Consider the following 21,787-nt stretch of genomic DNA (forward strand, 5'->3'; position numbering starts at 1 on the left):
TCAAACCAGTCCAGAAAAATTTTTGCAGTGTGGCAGGGTGCATTATCCTGCTGAAAGAGGCTACTCCCATCAGGGAATACCATTGCCATGAACACGTGTACTTGGTCTGAAACAATCTTTCGGTATGTGGTACGTGTGAAAGTAACATCCACATGAATGCCAGGTCCCAAGGTTTCCCAGTAGAACATTGCCCAGAGCATCCCACTGCCTCCGCCAGCTTGTCTTCTTCCCATAGTGCATCCTGGTGGCATCTCTTCCCCAGGTAAATGACGCACACGCACCCGGCCATCCACATGATATAAAAGAAAATGTGATTCATCAGACCAGGCCACCTTATTCCATTGCTCCATGGTCCAGTTCTGATGCTCACGTGCCCATTGTAGGTGCTTTGGCAGTGGACAGGGGTCAGCATGAGCACTCTGACATTGTTGATGTTGCTGGAAGAAAAATAGTCTGGATGGGGACCTGTCTGCTCTGTTGGGGGCTTGCCTCGGTCCCGTTGACATCCTGCATGTGAGCGTGAGGAACAGTGTGCGTGGGGGCTGCCTGGACATAGTGGTTGCTCGGTAAGGTGAAGTTTGCTTGCTGTTGCAGTGCCTATGAGGCCTTTTACTTTAGTTGTGTGGTGCACCTGCTCCAATGGTCTCGTGCAGGTGTGCTTGGTGGTGCTGTCATGTGTCTCTGGTGGTTGGCTCACTCGCGATGCATGAGTTTTGGGATAACTGGTGGTACACTGATGAAGTGAAGTGAGGTGAAGTGAAGGGTGGATGGCTGGGCTGTTATAGGCTGGACTGGAGGGTGTTGGGTTCCTGTTCTGTGCCTTGGCAGGGCTGGCATCTATGAAACGTTGGTCTGTGTGGCTGGAGGGGCCCACAGGGGCATTGGAGTGCAGACTGTGGATGTGGCAAGCACTACTGGCAGAAAGGCGGTGTTCTGTGTGTGTACTAACTCTAGTGCCCTGTCCCTGCGGGAGTGCCTCCGTGTCAGTTACACACAGCTTATTTTGCATAATCTCCGGGTGCGTTGCAATGACATTTCAGTGCATATATGTATGAACGTACGTATATCTATTTGACAAATAAAATGTATTGAATCTTGAATCCATGGGTGCCCTCTGGGTGTCTGTTGTGAAGTGGCTCTCACCATCCAACCCACTGTTACCGTCCTGCTGCAGTGTTTCATTGATGGTGGTTTGGTGTGTTCTGTTCCGTAGATGACTTAGCAACTTAACGACACCACTTTTTCGGATATATTTTGAGAATTAAAAACCTGTCTTATATTCGATAATGGAAAACCCTTTATAAACCCATTTTTTTACGTTAAGTGCTGAATAAATAAAGTTTATTATTGTTACTATTATAATTTCACATGGCCTCTTGTCTGATAAATGCAGGAAGGTCATTCATGTTCAAGTTCAATGTCAGCAAGCATCCACTCAGCGGAGGTGTGCCTAAGAAAAGGATTTCATCCAAACCAATTCAATAGGAGATATCGTGTTGTCCACCCAGTCTCCCTGTATGTGTGTCTGTATTTGTGTAATTGTGTGGGGGGGTTTCAGGCTAGTACCAGGTCTAATCTGCGCTCAGCTTTACTAAGCGGGCTTATTAGGGGACCTTTCCTGTGATGAAGTAGTAACAGAGTGATAACAGTGACGCAGTGCTGCAGCACAACTGTTTGGCTGCCGTTAAATTCCTCTTCCTCACCACCTCCACCCCTTCCCCAGTCCCACTCTGATGCCTGGCCAAATGCAGAGCAGCGAAATAAGACTTTTCCTACCTTGAGATCAAGGGCGATTGAGCTAGATTAACAGAAGTCTGCAAGGTTGTCTGAATAAATACTAAAGTTCTATGCTTGAACCCTTTATACCCGTCTCCCCTTGACAGTATTAAGAAAACTGCCTGTGGCGGACCAATGGGGCGTGGTCAAGTCGCCGCTGCAGACAGGAAGGGCAGGCACCCATCCCGGGGCCCCTCAGCTGCTGCGGATCGGGCAAATCAATGGCAGGGCTCCGCTGATTCATCCGATCCAGTTCCAGGAAGTAATTTAGGCTTTGTTTTTCCCCGCAGTGAACTGAACTGATGGCTGATATATATATATATATATATATATATATAAAATATGATGTGACAGTAACGTGAGCTTCTTGCACCAATTCCACCAATAAAGACTCGCTTGGACTCGACGAATGAGGATGATTCAGAACGTGTACATAATGAATATTTACATCTGGCCCTGGCTACCTGCTAGTCGTCTGGACTCATCCTCTTCCCTTTTTTCCTACCAGATAAATAAAGTAATTTATTCTGGATTATGCAACTCTTTGTTGCTACGTTATTCTCCTGCCATGATTATAAAAAATAATGTCAGGAAGAAGTTTATCTTTCTGACATTAAGAGTCTGATTCTCACACCAAAACTACACAGTGGTTACTTAAAACTACTTAAATATGTCTATTATTTGGGCTTCTATTTAATCCAAACTTGATAATTGATGTTCAGATTTTAAAAAATAAACAAAAAAAAAAGAAAACGCTCTGCTTTGCCTTTGCCTGTTTCTCTAAGAAACGGTCCTCCCATCAGCAACCCCTTTCAACCATACGACTAAAATAGGGGTCTGTCGGGTTGGGGACCCCTCTTTTAGTTGATATATAGTATAATAAAGCTGTTTCCCGATGCCCATTAATGCTTAAAAAAAACCACACACCTGATAAAAAAAAGGGCACCATGGACATCAAGGGGCAAAGTTGGAGGTAGTGAACAGGTATAATCAACCTCAATATTGTAAATATGGAAGAAGAAGAAGAAGAAGAAGAAGAAGAAGAAGAAGCAGAACAAGAACAAGAACAAGAAGAAGAACAAGAACAAGAAGAACAAGAAGAAGAACAAGAAGAAGAACAAGAATTCAGACATTTTGACATTAGGGTTATGGTGAAGTGAGCCACATATAAAGACCGGAGATGTATCTTCATTCCATTTGAAGTGCATCTCAATACATACCACATTTGATAATCTTTCGAGTGCTTTCAGATTCACCACCGACATTCCAGAGTTAAGCCACACCCACTTTCTATAACTGGTTCTCAGGAATGCTTTTGAATTCATCCTGCTGAATATGACAATACAACAACTCATTTGGCCAGGGGGGGAGCCCCATTGATTAGTACGGTGGTAAAAACTTGTATCGATGTCAGCTCGCGAGCACATTGATATAGAGGAAATGTGCGACGACGGCTCACCTGATGAGCGTCCAGATCGATGATCGTGGCCTTGGCGATGCCGTCCATTCGCTCAAACAGAAACTGGGAGAGGAAAAAACAACAATCATCTTTTTTCCTCCAGGAGCGGAAATTCTAACACTTCATTCACGCGACGCCTCTGATTGAGATTTATTCATTTCCTTCTTTCAGAATTTCATTTCCACTATTCACCCTCAAGCAACAGAGAGGGGGTCAAATCAACACATGCATATGAATATGTTTTATGTATTTTAAAGGCAATTAAATTCATTTTTATATAAAATTTTAGAATTGTGCAAATTAAGCTATTTTTAATGCATTGGTTTTTTTTTTAAATATATTAACTTGAACAGTATGTGATGATACTGTACATGTTTTGGGGTGATGTACAACACCTTTTATCTATGTTATTTGATAAAACTCTGTTTTTGATTTAAAGTTTTTACGGGGACCCCTAAATGCATTTAAGAAATATAAGCAGCCAGTCCTACCTGCTTTGCTGCCTGCTTTGCTGCCTGCTTGCTGCCTGCTTGCTGCCTGCTTTGCTGTGAAATTGCGCCCTAATATCACAGCACCACCCACCCTCCCCACCTCCACTGCACTGGGCTTTACTGTTCTACCAAATGGGGGGATTCGAGCTCATCACTCCTACTGTATATTTCTAGCTCACATAGTATGCCTGTGCTTGCTGTACACCTCGCCAGGAGTGAGCAGTACAGCCCAGACGCCAAACTCAAACGATGCTTAATAAATGAAGCTAGTTTTAAATTAAATCTAACAGTTGTCTGTCAGATTTATTCTGAGCAAAATAATGTGTTCTATTGACATAAAAAAGCATGTTAAATTGAAGCTACTTTTTCACTATAGTTTAAAGTCATGTTTAGAGTCATGTCTGACCCCCAATACTACATGCATTTTACCCTTCTCTCCCACTGTCCTCCCCCTTTTTTTTTTCTTTCCAGTAAATCTCTCCTATTTTTAACCTTTATTAAAAAAAAGATTGGGGCTCCTCTGTGCGATCACAGCGATCTTCGCCCCGCTGTGTCCCCATTCCCCGAAACAAAAAACCCCTCTGTTCTCTAATTGAATGATACAAAAAAAGTTGTGTTCATAACAGGGAGACTTTCTTATTCACTCTCTTAGCCCCCCTCGCGCCAACAGTGTGCCACCCAAAGATTTTCACAGGAAAATTTCCCTTGTTTTCAAATCTCAATGTTGACAGGTATGAATGTGCGGTATCTTCGACATACTTCTACATGTTTCACCAAGAGCATGCTCATGTTACCTTGATGGCGAGCGTGATGTCGGCGTACGCGCAGAAGCCGCCTCCCCTGTCACTGGAGCAGTGGTGGAAGCCTCCCCCTGGGACACGAGAGAGATCAGCGGCCATTCGGAGTGCGGGCCATTCGATAGGCCTGGCAGGTCATTGTGCATCCGAGAAGTCCATTACTCCAAAGGGCCATAATTGGCTCCTTTAAAAAGCAGTAACCGGGCTTACTGCCAGCAACAAAAGATGGCCACCGTTCCAGAGTAGAACAACAATACTGGTGTATTGGCACAAGAAGGAGGCGTTTTGGATTGCCATTAAATCATGCACCGGAGAGCCATGGATTTAGCAGCACAGATACAGGGAAGCTATAGTATACTGTGATTGAGATGATAGGCATTAATTTAGGTTAAAAGCTTAAGTGCCCTCTGCCCCACTTATATTTAGGCTCATTAAAGTGTTGTGCAGAGCTGAATCTTAATACACTATATCAGGGAGTATAGGGTTGGGTAAAATATGATTACCATTTATTTTCTGGTGTCTGAATATGCACTCTATTATTATGCCCTCACATCCTTTTGCAGCGTCCTCAGGCGCACGCTGTGCAGATCCCGAATGCGTCCAAGCAGCCTTCATATCTCTATTAAAATCATGTTTATTGATGCAGAACAATGTTTTTTTTTCCCCTGATTCATCAATGGAGGAGTTAAGCAGCTGAGTAAGCAGCAGGCACAAAGTAAAAGTCTGATACTGCTTTTTTCCCCCCCGTGCTTCACTTCTTGGCACAAAAAATAATAATAGATGACCCTGACTTTTTAGCAGAAGACCTCCCCCTCATAAAAATGGAGAGGAGGAAGGGGACAGCCCAGAAAAGGATGGCAACGATTCAGGATATGCAAAAGAATTAACTACTCCTTTACCACCGACCCTCCCAATGATGGAGTCTGAATTTATTTCCATACTCAATTCATTTCCCCCCCCCCCACACACTGTGCCACATTAATTTAAAGAAGAGAGACGCTCGGAAGACTTTGATACTGGCCATTTCCATGCTCAGTCCCCTATTAGTGGACATTGTCACTCTCTAAAACCAACAAAGAAAGAGAAGTTTGCTCAATGATGAGAAACTCTGGATAGAATGGATAGAAAGGTATTCCATTTTGAAACTGCATTAGCACTCAAAGATAGGTAGTCTCACTATACAGAGTGTAAAACCAGTGTCTGTGGTGAACGAGGATTTACCTACGTTAATTGCCCATCCACGGTCAACAGCCAGTTTACCTGCCTGTGGAAAGAGCAATTTCGGGTCAGTGCTTCTCAATGAAACAAGTAGAACTGCGATTGTTGGAAAAGTGATATAATGGTGAAAAAGACACCATTATGGTTATTATTATTTATATTATTATTATGACTCCATCAGACTCACCATCATTACATTATATATTAACACATTATATGTTACAGAAGTATAGGGGTTCATTCAGCACTGAATTCAATGTGAAATAGAATGTCTGGCGCAACAATATCCTTAAATAATAATAACAACAACAACAACAACAATAATAATGCAACCCAGGTTAACTTATAAACATCAGCACAAATTTTCACTTATATATATATATATATATATATATATACATACACACACACACACACACACACACAAACACACACACACACACACACACACACACACACACACACACACACACACAGTATCTGAGCTTGGTCGTAAAAACCAATATTGCTCTCTGATGGAGGCGTAATAGCACATATTAGCTTGTATGCACAAGCAGCCTGCACCCCAAGCGCTCCGACGTGTCTGGGGAACCGAGACACTCGGTGAAAGAGAGAGTGAGGGAACAACGCCGCCGCTCCCTCCTCCGCCGCCGTCTAATTTCATCCACACATTGGAAATATAAAGGACGTTTCCAAAGTTCTACCTTTTTTTTTTCCTTTCATGCCTCACAATGACGGAAATCACTCCCCCCCCCCCCCCCCCCTTTTTTTTTCCATTTTCAAGGACTTCCCAACTCTCAATGTGATCTTCATTTAATGTCTATTTACTACCACGTTGTATTAAATTTACATTTCCCTTGCATAATCTATGTCCTACAAGCGATTTGAATAACAAAACCAGGGGGAAATATCACAGGTTTTCAATGATGGCAATGTTTCCAAGGGCTTTTTAAGCGCTTCAGCGTAAAGGGGCTATTTTCAATGTATTCTGGTACTCTACTTACATTTCTGAGAATAAAATTAAAGTACCTCAATGACCTGGTAAGAAACTTGGTCTATTCAGTCTTATTCCTCTGAATTCCCTGCCAGGGGCTATTTTCAAGATATTCCAGTACTTACATTTCTGAGGAGGGAATTCAATTGATTCTGAATTAAAGACATGGAAATGGACCTCTGCCCATTACAGGCCATATTGGCCATACAAGGATCCCGGAGTTGGGTCAAATCAGTGGATTTGATTAAATTAATAACCGGTGGGGAAAAATGGCTGCCTTGTGCAAAATACACCAAAAGAATTTGAGATTTCCACTTTTCCACCTGGTTTTCTCCCAATGTGTTGTACTCTAAAGCGGAGATGTGGACTTGAGTCATTGTGACTTGGACCGGAGTCAACTCGAGTCACTGTTTTGATGACGTGCAACTTGACTTTACAGAAAATAAATGACTTGAGACGCGACTTTGACTTGGAAGTTAAAGACTTGTGACTTGACTTGAGACGTGAGGACTCAAATGACCTTTTTGTGTTCACTTTCATTCACTGAAACCTTGAACTAAGACGCAATCAGCAAACACGTACTTTGTTTGGGCTCGGTAGTCTCCCTCACCTGATGTTGTCGCAGCTCGATAGCGGACGGACAGATGTTGTAGTAATCCATGAATGGTGCCATCGTGCAATTTGAGATTTCCTTATCAAACACAAGTTGGCTAGGACTCTCGTAAAATCTGGATCAGCATCGGACCCAAAAATCTGGCATCGGTCAGGCTCTAAAAATATATATAGGCGATATTTTTTTTTCTATCGTCTTATCGTCATATCGCACACGCATATTAAATATTAAAATATTCAACGTGTCAAATTACAAGTGTCAGTGTAACGTTACACGGTATGTGAGCGCACACTTGGAATGGCCTTGTCCTGATTGGAAGACTACCCTGTCAGTCAAGCTCCTTGCTACCTGACGAGAAGCGCTCGTTACCCTCTCACTGGTTACACACACACACACACACTACGATCAGATCAGAACGTCATGGCAGCCGCGACTGTGCCAAGAGTCACTTTCGGAGTGAAAAATTTCATACAGTCATTTATATTCAATCAAATCAATTTGTGTGAATCCGTTCATAACTTTTTGAAATATTCTGTAAAAAGGCAGACAGACAGAAAGGGCCGGAATGTAACAAAGTTTGATGTTTAGTCTGGCTGTCAGCATTTCACTGCTTAAAAGTGATGGAGAGGGAATCGTTTTTTGATTGAGAAGAAATTAAGAAATTAATAAGCTTTTATAAGGTTATTTGTTTTTGTTTGATAACATTTATTTCACTGAATATCAATAGTTATACGACAAATTCAATTAACTGTCATACTTTTTGAACAGGTTAGATAGATTGGCCCACAATATCATTATTAGGCGGGTACAAATACCATGTCTTTTCTCTTTATGAAGAGCGGACACTGCTCTTTATAGAGGAGGATCTTGAGGATCTCAAGAGGATCTTGAGGACTTACTGTATGGAGGACCACGGGACAAACATCACCACATTATCTCGCTGTGATGCCCACTGAAAAGGACATTCTTGAGGGCCTGAGCCACGACGCAGTCATTGACAGATTTACCATCCACTAAGAGAGGAGATATCCTTCGATCATCCCTTCCTCAAAACAGTAATGTAGCACCTCAAATGCAACCAGTGGTGAAAAAAGTACACAAAGTGAAGGTAAAAATACTTTGATGAAATGAACTCTGGTGAAAGTCCTCCATTCAAAATTAAAGATACACTACAGTACACAGGTAGATTCATAAGCCAGTTTGATAAGAGATTATAAGCCACTCTCTATGTTATCCACGTACTTCTGAGCTGTTTATGTACAGTAATTGAGAAAAAAGTATTTAGGAACTATGCACCTCTTACTGCTATTAATGAAGAGATGCCTTTGAAGAAATACTATAGACCGATCAGCCACAACATTAAAACCACTGACAGGGGAAGTGAATAACATTAATCATCTCGTTCCAATGGCACCTGTCAAAGGGTGGGATATATTAGGCAACAAATGAACAGTCAGTTCTTGAAGTTGATGCGTTGGAAGCAGGAAAAAAGGACAGGCCTGAGGATCTGAGCAACTTTGACAAGGGCCAAACTGTGATGGCTAGACGACTGGTTCAGAGCATCTCCAAAACGTCTGGTCTTGTGGGGCGTTCCCGGTAGGTGGTGGTTGGTACCTGCTAAAAGTGATCCAAGGAAGGATAACTGGAGAACCGGCGACAGGGTCATGGGTGCCCAAAGCTCACTGATGCGAGTGCGGAGGGAAGGCTAGCCCGTCTGGGCCGATTGCACAGGAGAGCTACGATAGCAAAAATGTATGAAAAGGTTAATGCTGCTATGATAGAAAGGTGTCAGAACACACAGTACATCGTAGCTTGTTGCGTATGGGGCTGCGTAGCCACAGACTGGTCAGAGTGCCCATGCCGAGTGCCCATCACTTCCTGTCCACTGCCGAAAGCGCCTATAATGGAAGAGGATGAATCACGTTTTCTTTTACGTGCGTCGTTTACCTGGGTAAGCCATTGGATGCAGTGTGATGGTCTGGGTAATGTTCTGCTGGGAAACTTTGGGTCTTGGCATTCATGTGGATGTTACTTTGACACATACCACCTACCTAAACATTGTTGCAGACCAAGTACATCCCCTCACGTCAACGGTATTCCCTGATGGCAGTGGCATCTTTCAGCAAGATAATGTGCCCAGCCACACTGCAAAAAATGTTCAGAAATGGTTTGAGGAACATGGCAAAGAATTCAAGGTGTTGACTTCTTCTCCAAATTCCCCAGATCTCAATCTTATCGAACATCTGTGGGATGTGCTGGAAGCCTGATCCATGGAGACCACACCTCGCAACTTACAGGACTTAAAGGATCTGCTGTTAACGTCTTGGTGCTAGATACCACAGGACGCCTTCAGAGGTCTTGTGGAGTCCATGCCTCCATGGGTCAGAGCTGTTCTGGCCGCACGAGGGGGACCTACACAATATTAGGTAGGTGGTTTTAATGTTGTGGCTGATCTGTCTATGTGCTAGAAAGTTCAGAAATGTCAATGAATTGCAAGCCCTAGTGCATTGACCTAAAAACGTTAGGTCAAAGTGGTTGATTGGGGATTCAAGCCTGTAGGGCTGAAACCCTATTGTTATTGTAAAATTCCCTATTATTCCAGTTGTTCTTCAGAACCACCGTGAACCGTTTTTGTGATTTTCACAAAAATCTTGGTCTGTATCACTTGGGTTGTATATCCAGGCAAATGTGCTTTACAAAAAAGTCAATCAGAGCACTAATCCCCGCCTAAATGGATTATCCGCCATTTAGAATTAAAAAAAACCCAGTAGTTTCGCTAAGGCTTCAGCTTTTGACTGATTGACACCAAGAAACTTGGTGTGCATTCTTTGAAGATAATTATTAGTCAAAATATCTAGTTTGGTTTTCGGTACATGCTAGCATGCCTAGGCATAATTACATTTGGCTATTTACACAATAGCTTATAACTAAAATTGGATTAAGGCAATGAATCATCATGACACTTGGGTAACACGTTCAGACCACTAATTGGAACATTCACAGCAAGTTTGGTGTGAATCTATCCAAAGCTTACCGAATGGCAGGACTTTCTGTTGGTGTAAATATTACAATGCTGTGGACACTTTTAATATTTATCTAGTACATGGCAGTGTTGTAGTAATCACGCTAATCTTTTGACCAGTCATCTCATATCTTGGTCCACTTCAGGACTAAAAGGTACTGAACGTCCCTGTACAACTTGCACCATGAGATCTAATGTAAATGGTAATGTGGATGTTCCAGCCACATGGCTTTGAATCCCGTTAATGGCCGCTTGTGGCTATATCTAGGGGTCCAGCCCCAATAATTGCTCTGCATTTTTTCATTTTTAATGTCGCCGTTTTTTCGGGCTAAAAGTATCTGAAACACAACAGCAGAATGCACAGACATGGTTGAGGTCTCTATAGAACCGGTACGTTTCAGACATCTTGTTCAAGTTTGATAAATATTGATCTACATTTGGAACAGAAATTAGTGAAAAACTATCGTGACATCATCGTCCAAAATTATATAGGTCCAAGCTTTTGTCTTTTAGAATTCTTTCCCTTCAGCCACTTGCAACTGCAGCATCTAGACAGACAGCTTGAGCTGGTGCTGCATTTAAAGAAAAAATGTTACTCATGCTGCGTTTTACAAAACATTTGACAAGAACAGCCAATTTTACAGAGCAGAGCACATTCAGCAGATGTGCCGGTGCTTCCTCTGCTCTTTCCCCGGTCGCAGCGTTCTCCACCTGGGCAGTGTGCTGTGAAGATGGGGCCCACCAGAGCTGGCACGGCAGGTCTTCCTCAAAGGCCAATTTGAACTCGAACCTGCCCTCTGCCCAACCCAAGCCTGGCGCGACGCCTATTCCCACAAAAGGAGAGCGATTAAAGAAATAATTCGCTATTTTCAGTGACTTCTGGTGAGTCCCTTAGTCAGCTCCAAACGTCACCGCATATAATAACAAAACACAGATTCGGGAACCTCCGATTACGGAACCTCCAAACCCTGTAATACGTACCTAACATGACTAAACTGGACCGCATCTATTACTGCCAGCAGCTATATTTTATTGTTGTTTTTCTGTTATTTTTAGGTTATATCTGTTGTTTAGTATTGTATTGCTTTATTATTTTTCATACTGTATTGCTGTGAGCTGTTGAGACAATTTCAATTCCACTCTGGGGATGAATAAGTATCTATCTATCTATCTGCTGCTCTGATGCAAAAGCTTAACATGACAAATGTATCCCTGGTCCAAAAATCCAATATTTGAATGATCTATTAATATATTTAAGTAAAAACTATTTCAATATATTGGATTGAGACTTAGTTCCAGATACCAAGAAACTGCAACTAAACCCAGGAAGCCAGAACTTGCAGCGGAAGAGGAGAAAGGTGAGTGATATCTGTGCATAACCCGTGGAAGCAGAAAACATAGCCTTCGTAAAATGGCCGCGTAACTAATTTGGGAAGACCAGCCTCTGCCTCTGTTGGATAAACTGAAACCGGTATGTGTACTTCGATCCATTCCATTCCATTTAAAACATTAAAGTAAATTAAAAAAACATGTCTTGAAATGAGGTTTGTACAGTACAGTTACCAGACCAGAAAACATAAGTGAAGCTTTGGAGGAAAGTAGCCATTATTGTCATACAATATATATAGATATAAATATAGACTATTTTTCTCCAAAGATGTCGAACTAAATCCCAACACAAAGACAGCGAGAAGAAAGGTCGCTCCCGGCTCTGACAGCCTACCATGATTGTTCCTCCGGTCTGGGTCCTCAGGGGCCTCAGAACTCTGCGCTGCACCAGGAAGTTTGGCAGGAACACCAGGGGTGGGATTTCTGTGATGGTCGCCACCACCAGGGACCACTACAGACAAATAAACCAGACATTCATGTACAAAAATATATAAAGCGTTTTATGATTATCAACGGTATTATACAGAGAATGACTGAGCCCATTGAACCTATTGAAGAGCTAATTGAGTCTATATACGCGGGTGAAATACATGGTAAGATTTCCACCTTCTATCAAGTTCTTCTTGCTATGGAAACGGTATCGTCGATGGTCTCTAGGAATTCCAGAGGAGAGTTGGGAAAAGCTGTGGAAAACCACTAGTAGAGCTCAAATTCTTCATCGATACTTTATGACCCCTGATACGCTTAATAAAAAGTAAACAACATACCCTGTACATGTTGGAGGAAGTGTGGGCAAACTGGCACTTGAGATCATATACATATTTGGCATTGTCGGAAAATACAACTATTTTGGTCAGAAATACTTAATAATTCACAATGTCACAGGTATTATCCCCCTTGGCCATTCTTACATAGTTCTTGGTATTATACCTGTAGATGTATACCGTCCGACTATATTCAAAGTAATTGAATATCTATTATCTGTTGCTAGGATATGTATCACAATACAGTATGTTGGAAAGCAGAAGTGGCTCCTTGAAGGCTTTTGGGCAGGCACGTGTGGGGTGGGGGGGGGGGGTGGGGGGAGACTGAGGGTGCTGCTCCTTTGCCCCTTGATGTCCATGGTGCCCTTTTTATCAGGCACGTTTTTATTTTTTCATGAGGAACGGGACCTCCTTGCACTCGGGACGCCAGCGATGGTGCGCATTGGGGCACCGTGATCTGCATTCCACTGTGCGTCCCCGCAGCGTTTCCTTATTGACTGAATCTAAAAAACACTGTAAAACGGGGACACTTCCTCACTCACTGAGCTGGTTCCATGTGCCTTTTCTTTATTTTTTTTTGAGCAGCTGCCCATCTTAACGTCTCTGCGCGGGCCTGGTTTTGGGGCTTGGACTTTACGGAGAACTATCAGACATGGAAAATTACAGAGATGCTACATCGATGTCACGTTCAGATTGCAAGCAATGTCAGCCTTTTTCGGTGGGCCTGTCTAATTGTGTTACAAAAATGAGTCCAGCTGTAATACTTATTAAAAAAAAAGGGGAAATACTGTAATTCTTTAACCGGATTGCTACATCATTTCCCCCCAAAAATTAATTCACTGGATATGACAACCTGCAAGTTCATCTTTAAAAGTCATAAAGCTATTCTGAAAAACAAATAAAAATCATTGTTCAAAAAAATTTTCATTGTTCCGTTCACTGCAAAGCACAGGGAACTGGCTCTAGAAAGCGTGCAGAGAAATGGAAATTATGTTAATGATGAAGGATTCATGCACCGATTCTCAGCTGTCACCTGAAACCAGCGCCACATACAGTAGAGGCAAATTCACGGCACGGTGCCAAGATACAGCCCTTCAGCCTAACCCAGACCAGGTTCTGCATGCCAGCAGTCCAGCAAGAAAATACTTACACATGCATTCTGCTCTCATACAGTCTGTCAGATGAATGGTATTTTCCTTATTTATTACTGCAGCACCATCACAAGCTTTCCACTTACAGGTATCTGCGATGAATGTCACACTTAGAGTAACTCATAGAAGATGTTAGATCACTATATGTTAAAATTGAATGCCGATTGTGATGTGCTGTGGGGATGGGATGGTTTGAGCAGCCATACCTGACCTGGCTCTGGGTGATTGGGTCAGGATGGCTGCATACCTGTTGCTCATTGGTTGGGCTAGTGAGCAACAGGTTAAAACACCTATCTTCAAACTCACTCAGGATAGGCGCCCTGTCATGACATGTTCTATCTGCTCCTGGACTAATTCCACCTAGCGTACTCTCTGCAATAAACTGGTGTCTACAACCCATCGTTGTCTGTGTCTCTGTGCCAGAAGGAACTGAAAACACTACTTGGGTGGCGTGTGGTAGGAGAAACTTCAACACCGATTTAACCCTCTGAGGTCGACAAAAGTGACTTTGGTTCATAAATCTCTCTTTACCTCCGCGTGATTTTATCATTTGCGCGCGGCAAAAAAAAAATGCCGGAAAGCTCAGAATCGGGGCTTTCCGACTTTCTATTTTAGAATGATATGATAATTATTAAACTAGGTTAGATATGGCATCAAGTTATAGGTTGCATTTGCTCTCTTTATCTGTACTTCCAAAACCACACCTATTTATTATGTCAATGGATTTGCAGCTCCGGAATCCACATCCTTTCCATTTGGCCCTGATGGCTGCTTTGCATAATGACACGTGCCCCGCTGTGAAGCAGCCATGCGCCCCACCCTGACATGGTTGCGGCCCCGCGCCAGTGTGACGTGTGTACAGATTCAATAAATCATCATGAACTGATACTGAGGAAGAAAGACAGCATTTTGAATCGGGAATTGACCCAGCTGAGGACCCAATACCTGACGATGAGTAAGTAACATTTTCTTTTACTAGCAAAAGCTAATGTTGAAATGACTCTGCGTCTTGTACACCCATTCACCAACGCTAACGGTAGCTAGCAGCCCTACCAGCCCTTGTGCTGATTCCTGTCCGGAACCTCGCCTCAACCCTCCTGAACGCTTTTCTGGAGCCCCGGAACTTGTCGGTCCTTCCTCACTCTCTGTTCATTGACATTTGAGTTAGCAGAGAGCGATTGAAAGTCTGCGTCGCTGACCGATGCCTTTCACAACGGGCTCTCTGACGCCATCAAGGACGAGCTGGCGGCTTGAGATCCCCCAACGAGTCTGGACACTTTCATCGCTACCGCTTTCCACATCGACGGACGTCTCCAGGAGTGTATGCGAGAGAGCGCGCTGACCAGGTTTTCCCGAGGCTATCCACAACCACCAGCATTGCCTCTTTTGTCTGTGTCAGCACCTTCCTTAAGCGCCCCTAGCGACACGGTGGAGCCCACGCAGCTCGGCAGGACCAGGCTGTCTTCAGCGGAACGACAGCGCCGCAGGGGGAAGAACTGCTGTCTGTGCTGTGGGCAAGGGGGACACTATGTGGCAGCTGCCGATTAAAAAGGAGGGGCTCACCAGTCAGCCAGAGGGTGAGCCATGCTATCAGTTCCAAAAGACCCTCTTGTCCGCTACTACAGGCTCAGCTGGGTTTAACCGGGCCATTTCACACTGTTGCAGTGCTTATTGACTCTGGAGCTGACGCCAATTTTCTGGACTCCCACCTGGCGGAACAACTGGGCATTCCACAGGAGCGGTTGTCAGAACCCATTGACACCAGAGCACTCGATGGTCACCTTCTGTCCTCCGTCAGTCATCGGACTGTCCTGCTACACCTTGGCATATCGGGTAACCATCACAAGACTCTTTACTTCCACCTCATGCATTCGCCCCAACACCCCGTGATCCCTGGCTTTCCGTGGTTAGAGACACATAATCCACAGATTGACTGGGGAACAGGGTGCATTTTACAATGGAGTTCGTACTGTAACTCTGTATGCCTTAGATCGGCTCTGCCTTCTGTCTGTAGTTCTGTTCTTTCCGCAGAACTTCCTGATCTCTCCAAGGTTCCTCTGGTGTACATACCACTGAGGGAGGTATTCAATAAGACCCAGGCCACCTCGCTTCCACCTCACCGCCCTGGTTCCATGCCCCTGAGGGGTGAACTATACTCCCTGTCCATCCCTGAGATGAAGGCCATGGAGTCCTTTATCCAGCAGTCGCTGGCGGCAGGTCATCTGGCCCTCTTCCTCACCAGGCAGGGCGGGCTTCTTCTTTGTGGGGAAGAAGGACAAGTCACTGTGACCGTGCATCGACTACCAGGGCCTGAATGATATTACGGTTAAGAGCAGGTACCCCCTTCCACTTATTTCTTCAGCGTTTGAATTCTTGCAGGGGGCAACTGTGTTCACCAAGCTGGATCTCCGGAACGATTATCATCTGGTTCGCATTAAGGAGGAATATGAATGGAAGACACTCCCAGGGGACATTAGGAGCACCTAGTCATGCCATTTGGTCTCAATGCCTCTGCAGTCTCCCAGGCCATGGTGAATGAAGTTCTCAGAGACTTTATTAATGTGTTTGTGTTTGTCTACCTGGATGATATTTTGATTTTCTCCAGATCTGAGCAGGAACACGTCCACCATGTCCGGTGTGTTCTCCAGAAGCTTCTGGAAAATAAACTATACGTGAAAGCCAAAACATGTGAGTTTCATGATCCCAGGGTCTCCTTTTTTGGGGTTTGTGGTTGAGGAAGGGAGCATATAGATGGACCCAGCCAAGGTGCAGGCAGTCGTCGACTGGCCAGCCCCAGCCTCCAGGAAAAGTTGCAGCAGTTTTTGGGGTTTGCTAACTTCTACAGGAGGTGAGTTAAATAGCCGGAAGCTTCATCCTTGTGCGTTTGTCTCTCGCAAGGTGTCCCCTGCAGAACGCAACTACGACATAGGGAACCGGGAACTGTTGGCTGTCAAGATGGCATTGGAGGAGTGGAGGCACTGGTTGGAGGGAGCGGAGCACTCGTTTATTGTCTGGACGGACCATAAAAACCTGGAATACAGTCGGTCAGCCAAGCGCCTGAGTCCCAGGCAGGCCAGGTGTGTGCCCCTCCCCCCAAATCGGTGTGACTTTTTTCTCTCATACTGTCCGGGGTCGAAAAACACCAAACCCGACACTGTCACACATCCTCCAAGCTGAGGACCACCCTTCACAGCCAGGAGAGATTTTGCCGCAATCCTGTATTGTCGGAGTGGTGGCCTGGGAGGTGGAGCAGAGGGTAAAAGACGCGCAGTGCAGCAGTCCTGTGTGTTCACAGAACAAGAACCTCCGTCAAGCCCCAGTGGGTCTGCTTCAGCCTCTGCCCATTCCTCGTCTGTGGTCCCACGTCTCATTGTACTTTTTCACAGGCCTTCCCACATCTGAAGGAAACACTACGATCCTCACCGTGGTGGATAGATTCTCCAAGGCTGCTCACTTTATACCACTGCATAAACTGCCCACTGCCAGAGAGACGGCCACGGTCATGTTAAACTAGGTGTTCAGGTTGCACGGCCTCCCTAGAGACATCGTCTCAGATAGGGGGCCACAATTCACCTCTTGTTTTTGGACTGAGTTTTGCAGACTACTGGGAGCCACAGGCAGCCTCTCTTCGGGGTTCCACCCACAGTCCAATGGCCAGATGGAGAGGATGAACCAGGAGATGGAGACCGCGCTGCGCTGCATGGTTTCTAGAAATCCCACGTCCTGGTCCAACCTACTGCTATGGGTTGAATATGCGCAGAACACACCGCCCAGCTCTGCTACAGGTCTCTCCCCGTTCCAGTGTTCCCGTGGCTATCAGCTGCCTCTGTTTCCCGAGCAGGAATGGGAGGCTAGTGTCCTATCTGCTCAGGCCTTCATCCGCCGTTGCCAACGCACCTGGCGGCAGGCGCAGACCACCCTACTCTGCACCTCGGACCGATATCAAAGGTCAGCCAATTTGCCGTACCCCAGCTCCCACCTACACCCCGGGACAGAGTGTCTGGCTCTCTACACGGGACTTACCCCTCCGAGTCGAATCCAGAAAGCTGGCCCCACGCTTCGCGGGTCCATTCCCCATTTCCAAGGTCATCAACCCAGCAGCTGTTCGCCTTCGTCTTCCCCGGTGTCTCCACATTCATCCTACCTTTCATGTCTCTCAACTCAAGCAGGTTAAGGAGAGTCCACTCCAGCCCTCCTCCAGACCCCCACTGCCCACCTGGATCATCGACGGAGCCCCCGCTTACACAGTCAGGCGTCTACCGAGGTCTCAGCGCAGAGGTAGGGGCTTCCAGTATCTGGTGGATTGGGAGGGGTAGGGACCTGAGGAGGGATCATGAGTTCCTTCTCGAGCCATCCTGGACCCATTCGTCATCCAGGACTTCCACCAGGACCACAGGGACCAGCCCGGTGGGACGTCAGGGGACGTCCCTAGAGGGGGTGGTTCTGTCATCAATCCTCACTGAGATCCAGTATTCTTTTAAGAATAGTAAATCTGTTTTGCCTTTAGCCTTGTTATTAACTCTCCTGTCATTTCAGATCCGGCCACTCCCCTTTGCTACGATATCACCGAGGTTTCCCGCTCTTCCCCTCACCTGCAACTCATTTCCTCATCAGTCACTCAGTACTTATACAGGCCTACTTCCTCTGTTCTGTGTCAGATTGTCTTTGCTTAGGCTGAGCTCTCCAGCGTGTCGTCTAGTGCTCTCTCTATTACCTTGTTGATTCCCCGTTTTTTTGATCTTCTGCCTGTATTACAGATTTTGCTTCCCTGCCTGTTCCTTGCCTGTCTTGTTTGCCCTTGCTGACGGATATCCTGTCTTTTCTGACACTGGCCTGTTTGTCCGAATAAACCCCTGCTTTGTGAACGTTCACCCATTCTCCTGCGTCGTGCTCTTGGGTTCACCTCTGGTCTGAGTCAGTGAGCCTAAGTGTGTGCTTTGACAACATTGCTGACACAAAATACAAAAACAAACTCTTTATATCTTGTGTGTTTTAGATCTATCTAAAAGCTAAAGATACTGACCAAATTAATGATGGCATGTCAATCTAGCTGTGATTTTCCTTCATATAGATATATCAACCACTTTGGAGTAAGAGTGTGTTAATTTGATTATATTTAGTTAAATATCAGACCACAGCAAAATGACGCTTCTCTGAATTCAGCAGGGACTCCAGAGGGTTAAAGACTGACAAAACAGACAGATGGGTTACCTTTAATCTGTTGAGGTAGCTTTTGGTATGAACCACCAGCAGGTCTTTCTCCGTAGCCTCTCGGGCCGCCACAATGTCCCCATTGGTGATGAACTGCTCCTCTGTTTAGGAGTAAAACAATATTTTAAAATGAGGCATCTAATTCTCAAGCTTAATTTTCTAATCAGGCTCACTGTGATCAGAATCTGAATCGATTAGCTTACAAAATTTCTGTGTGGAGTTTGCATGTTCTCCCTGTGTTTGCATGGGTTTCCCCTGGTAGTCTGGTTTCCTTCCACTATCAAAATACATCTATGTTAGGGGTTAATACTCTAGTCTGTGCCCCTGACCATGGCATTGGAAAAAGAGCTGGAGTTGGTCCCAGGGCGCTGCACTGCAGCTGCCCACTCCTCCAAGGTTGTGTAGGATGGGTCTAATGCAGAGGACAAATTTAGTTTCGATGTATGCGAGTGTTGACAAATAACAATAAAGAAATCTTAATTGTCATCTACCCCAAACCAAGATGGCAGCATGTCATTAAGTGTAGTCTGTTTTTACATGTCATACCACTCTGATTGTACACAAACTCGTCCGATCCCCAAGCTAAACAGGGTCGGGCCTGGTTAGTACTTGGATGGGAGACCCCCTGGGAATACCAAGTGCTGTGTGGGGCAGTGGCTCAGCAGGTAACGGGTCGTCTAGTAATCCAAAGATTGCGGGTTCAAACCCTGGCTCCTGCTGGTAGCATGCTGATGTGTCCTTGAGCAAGACACTTAACTGCTACCCAGCGCAGCAATAACGCAGCCCACTGCTCCAAGATACATCAGTTACTGGGATGGGTAAAATGCAGGGAAATGCATTTTGTTGCCTCAGTACTTGTACTCTGTGCAATGACAATCTGTTTAATCTAACAAGTATTTTATTCTTTTAACATTCATACTGAAGCAAAGCAAAGTATTTACATTGTGCATATGCAAGATATCTCATTACTGGACTATCTAATTGGGATATAAACTGCCCTGACCCTCTGAATCTATCCCTCCAACTCTCCTGGGTCTTGAAGACTTCCTGGGCCTCTCGGGGGCGAATTCACAAAAGGATTCCGCAGCTTTGGCGGCCGCTAAACCGGCGCAAATAACAGAAAAAGCAAGTGTTTAATTCACAAAGCACCCGCAAAGGTGAAATGCATTGATAACTGCGCTGCCACGCAAATAACGTCTCATTGCGCCGGTGAGTATTTCAATTTGGTATTATCCATACATTTGGCCCCTTTCTATGCAAATGAGCCTGCTTGCAAATAGCGTAAAATTCTCAAACACAGGCGCTTATAGCCACACGGAGCTAAATTGACGCTATTATGGCCTGGAGAGACCTGGTGGTAATTGCGTGGACAAAAATAAGGGTCCCTCAGAGCATAAATACATCAGACCATAAAGCATATATCCAGCTTTATAGGGAGACTCTGTTGCGCATTACACTTATTTTGTGATCAGATGCGTAACGGTGATTATGCACGGGGAAACTCCCAACGGGGAATTTGCGATCAGAGAGGGAGACCGCCAACCGGGTCCCCCCGTTACGTGTCTGATTGCAAAATCTCCCCGTAAGGGGTCTCTCCGTAACACCCACTCCCGACCCATTATTTTCCACTCCCAACATTGATAGGTATGCATATTGATCGTGCAGCAGAGTGGATCGAGGCACTGCTGCCTTTTTATTTTTATTTTTTTTACAATTGCCCTTATTTACTTTGCTACAGACATTGTTGTAATATCTGAAACTTGGCTGACAAAATCATACAAGATAAGACAAGATATTAACATGGATGGATACAATGTTTACTGTGCTATCAGACCAAAAAAAGGTGGCGGTGTTGCTATTTATAGGAAATCCAAATTTCTTGCAGTTTTTGATGCACCTTTTATCCAAACAAAATTATTGCAAGATTGTTTTAGCTGGTGATCTTAACTGGGGTTGGCTTAAGCCAGTATCTGACAATTTTTTATAATTTTGTGATTCTGTCAATTTCAGCCAGTTGATTAATTCACACACTCGTCCAAATATTAAATGCCGTGAGAGGTCCACCTTAATGGACTTGATTCTGATTAATGTTCCTCATAGATTCTCAGCTGTTTTGTGACCATTATGTTGGTATTGCTATCAGGAACACTAAGGTCCCTAAATTAAAACCATGCTTAATTAGTCAGAGGAATCTTAAACAACACACAACATAGGGCTGATGTGGAGACCGCCTGGACATTTCATCAATAATGTTTTTATGCAAATCATGAATATACATGCCCTATTCAGGAGATGCAGAGTAAAAGGGCGTGGCAGCCCCTGGTTTTCCTCTGAGCTAACAGACACTATTCATGAGCATAACTTGGCCTGGGCTAAGACAAAGAACAACAGGTTCTACCCGTGATTGACTCATTTTGAACTAAGAAACTAATGAGAAAGCCAAGTCAGAATAGTATTTGTCTGTCACCACTGAAAATCTAAGCGAGAAAGCGTGGTCTGCCAGAGCTAGACCCGGCAGACCAGATCACTGTCCAACAGACCTGGACGCAGTTTTGATTCTATAATTCTACATTTTATGTTTTAGTTTTGGCCAATGAGGCTTTCTGTTCTGTCCAACATAAAACTATGGCAGCTGGGCACCTCAAAGACAGTCCGAGTCCGTCTCCCTCCTTGGACCCACACCTGTGGCAGGGGTCCTGCTACATACCCTGCTTCAGCTGTTCTTAAGGCAGATAAGACCAAACTTATTGTTGTTTACCAACTCTAGGAATAGGCCACAAACTATCCCTTTGGTGGTCACTCTTGAAAGAAGTGAAATAGAGGTTGTAAACCCTTATTAATAAGTGGCTATTCTGGAGTATTCATTTCATTAAATGCTTTTATATGCCAAATAAAAAATTTA

At 44.6% G+C, this 21,787-nt stretch overlaps 1 protein-coding gene across 1 annotated transcript in view; it reads right to left on the reverse strand.

Moving 5' to 3' along the window:
• The window catches only part of hdac11 (histone deacetylase 11), a 38,616-nt gene that overhangs the window by 14,602 nt on the left and 2,227 nt on the right, over nucleotides 1–21,787 (reverse strand). Inside the window, exons 4-8 of the mRNA XM_080000396.1 lie at nucleotides 18,886–18,986; nucleotides 12,094–12,210; nucleotides 5,745–5,787; nucleotides 4,521–4,597; nucleotides 3,236–3,298 (exon numbers count right to left, since the gene is read on the reverse strand). Coding sequence (XP_079856522.1) covers nucleotides 3,236–3,298; nucleotides 4,521–4,597; nucleotides 5,745–5,787; nucleotides 12,094–12,210; nucleotides 18,886–18,986 — 401 coding nt within the window. The remainder of the gene's footprint in view (nucleotides 1–3,235; nucleotides 3,299–4,520; nucleotides 4,598–5,744; nucleotides 5,788–12,093; nucleotides 12,211–18,885; nucleotides 18,987–21,787) is intronic.

Source organism: Zeus faber, assembly GCF_960531495.2.
Source record: "Zeus faber genome assembly, chromosome: 5".
Classification (NCBI taxonomy): Eukaryota; Metazoa; Chordata; class Actinopteri; order Zeiformes; family Zeidae; genus Zeus; species Zeus faber.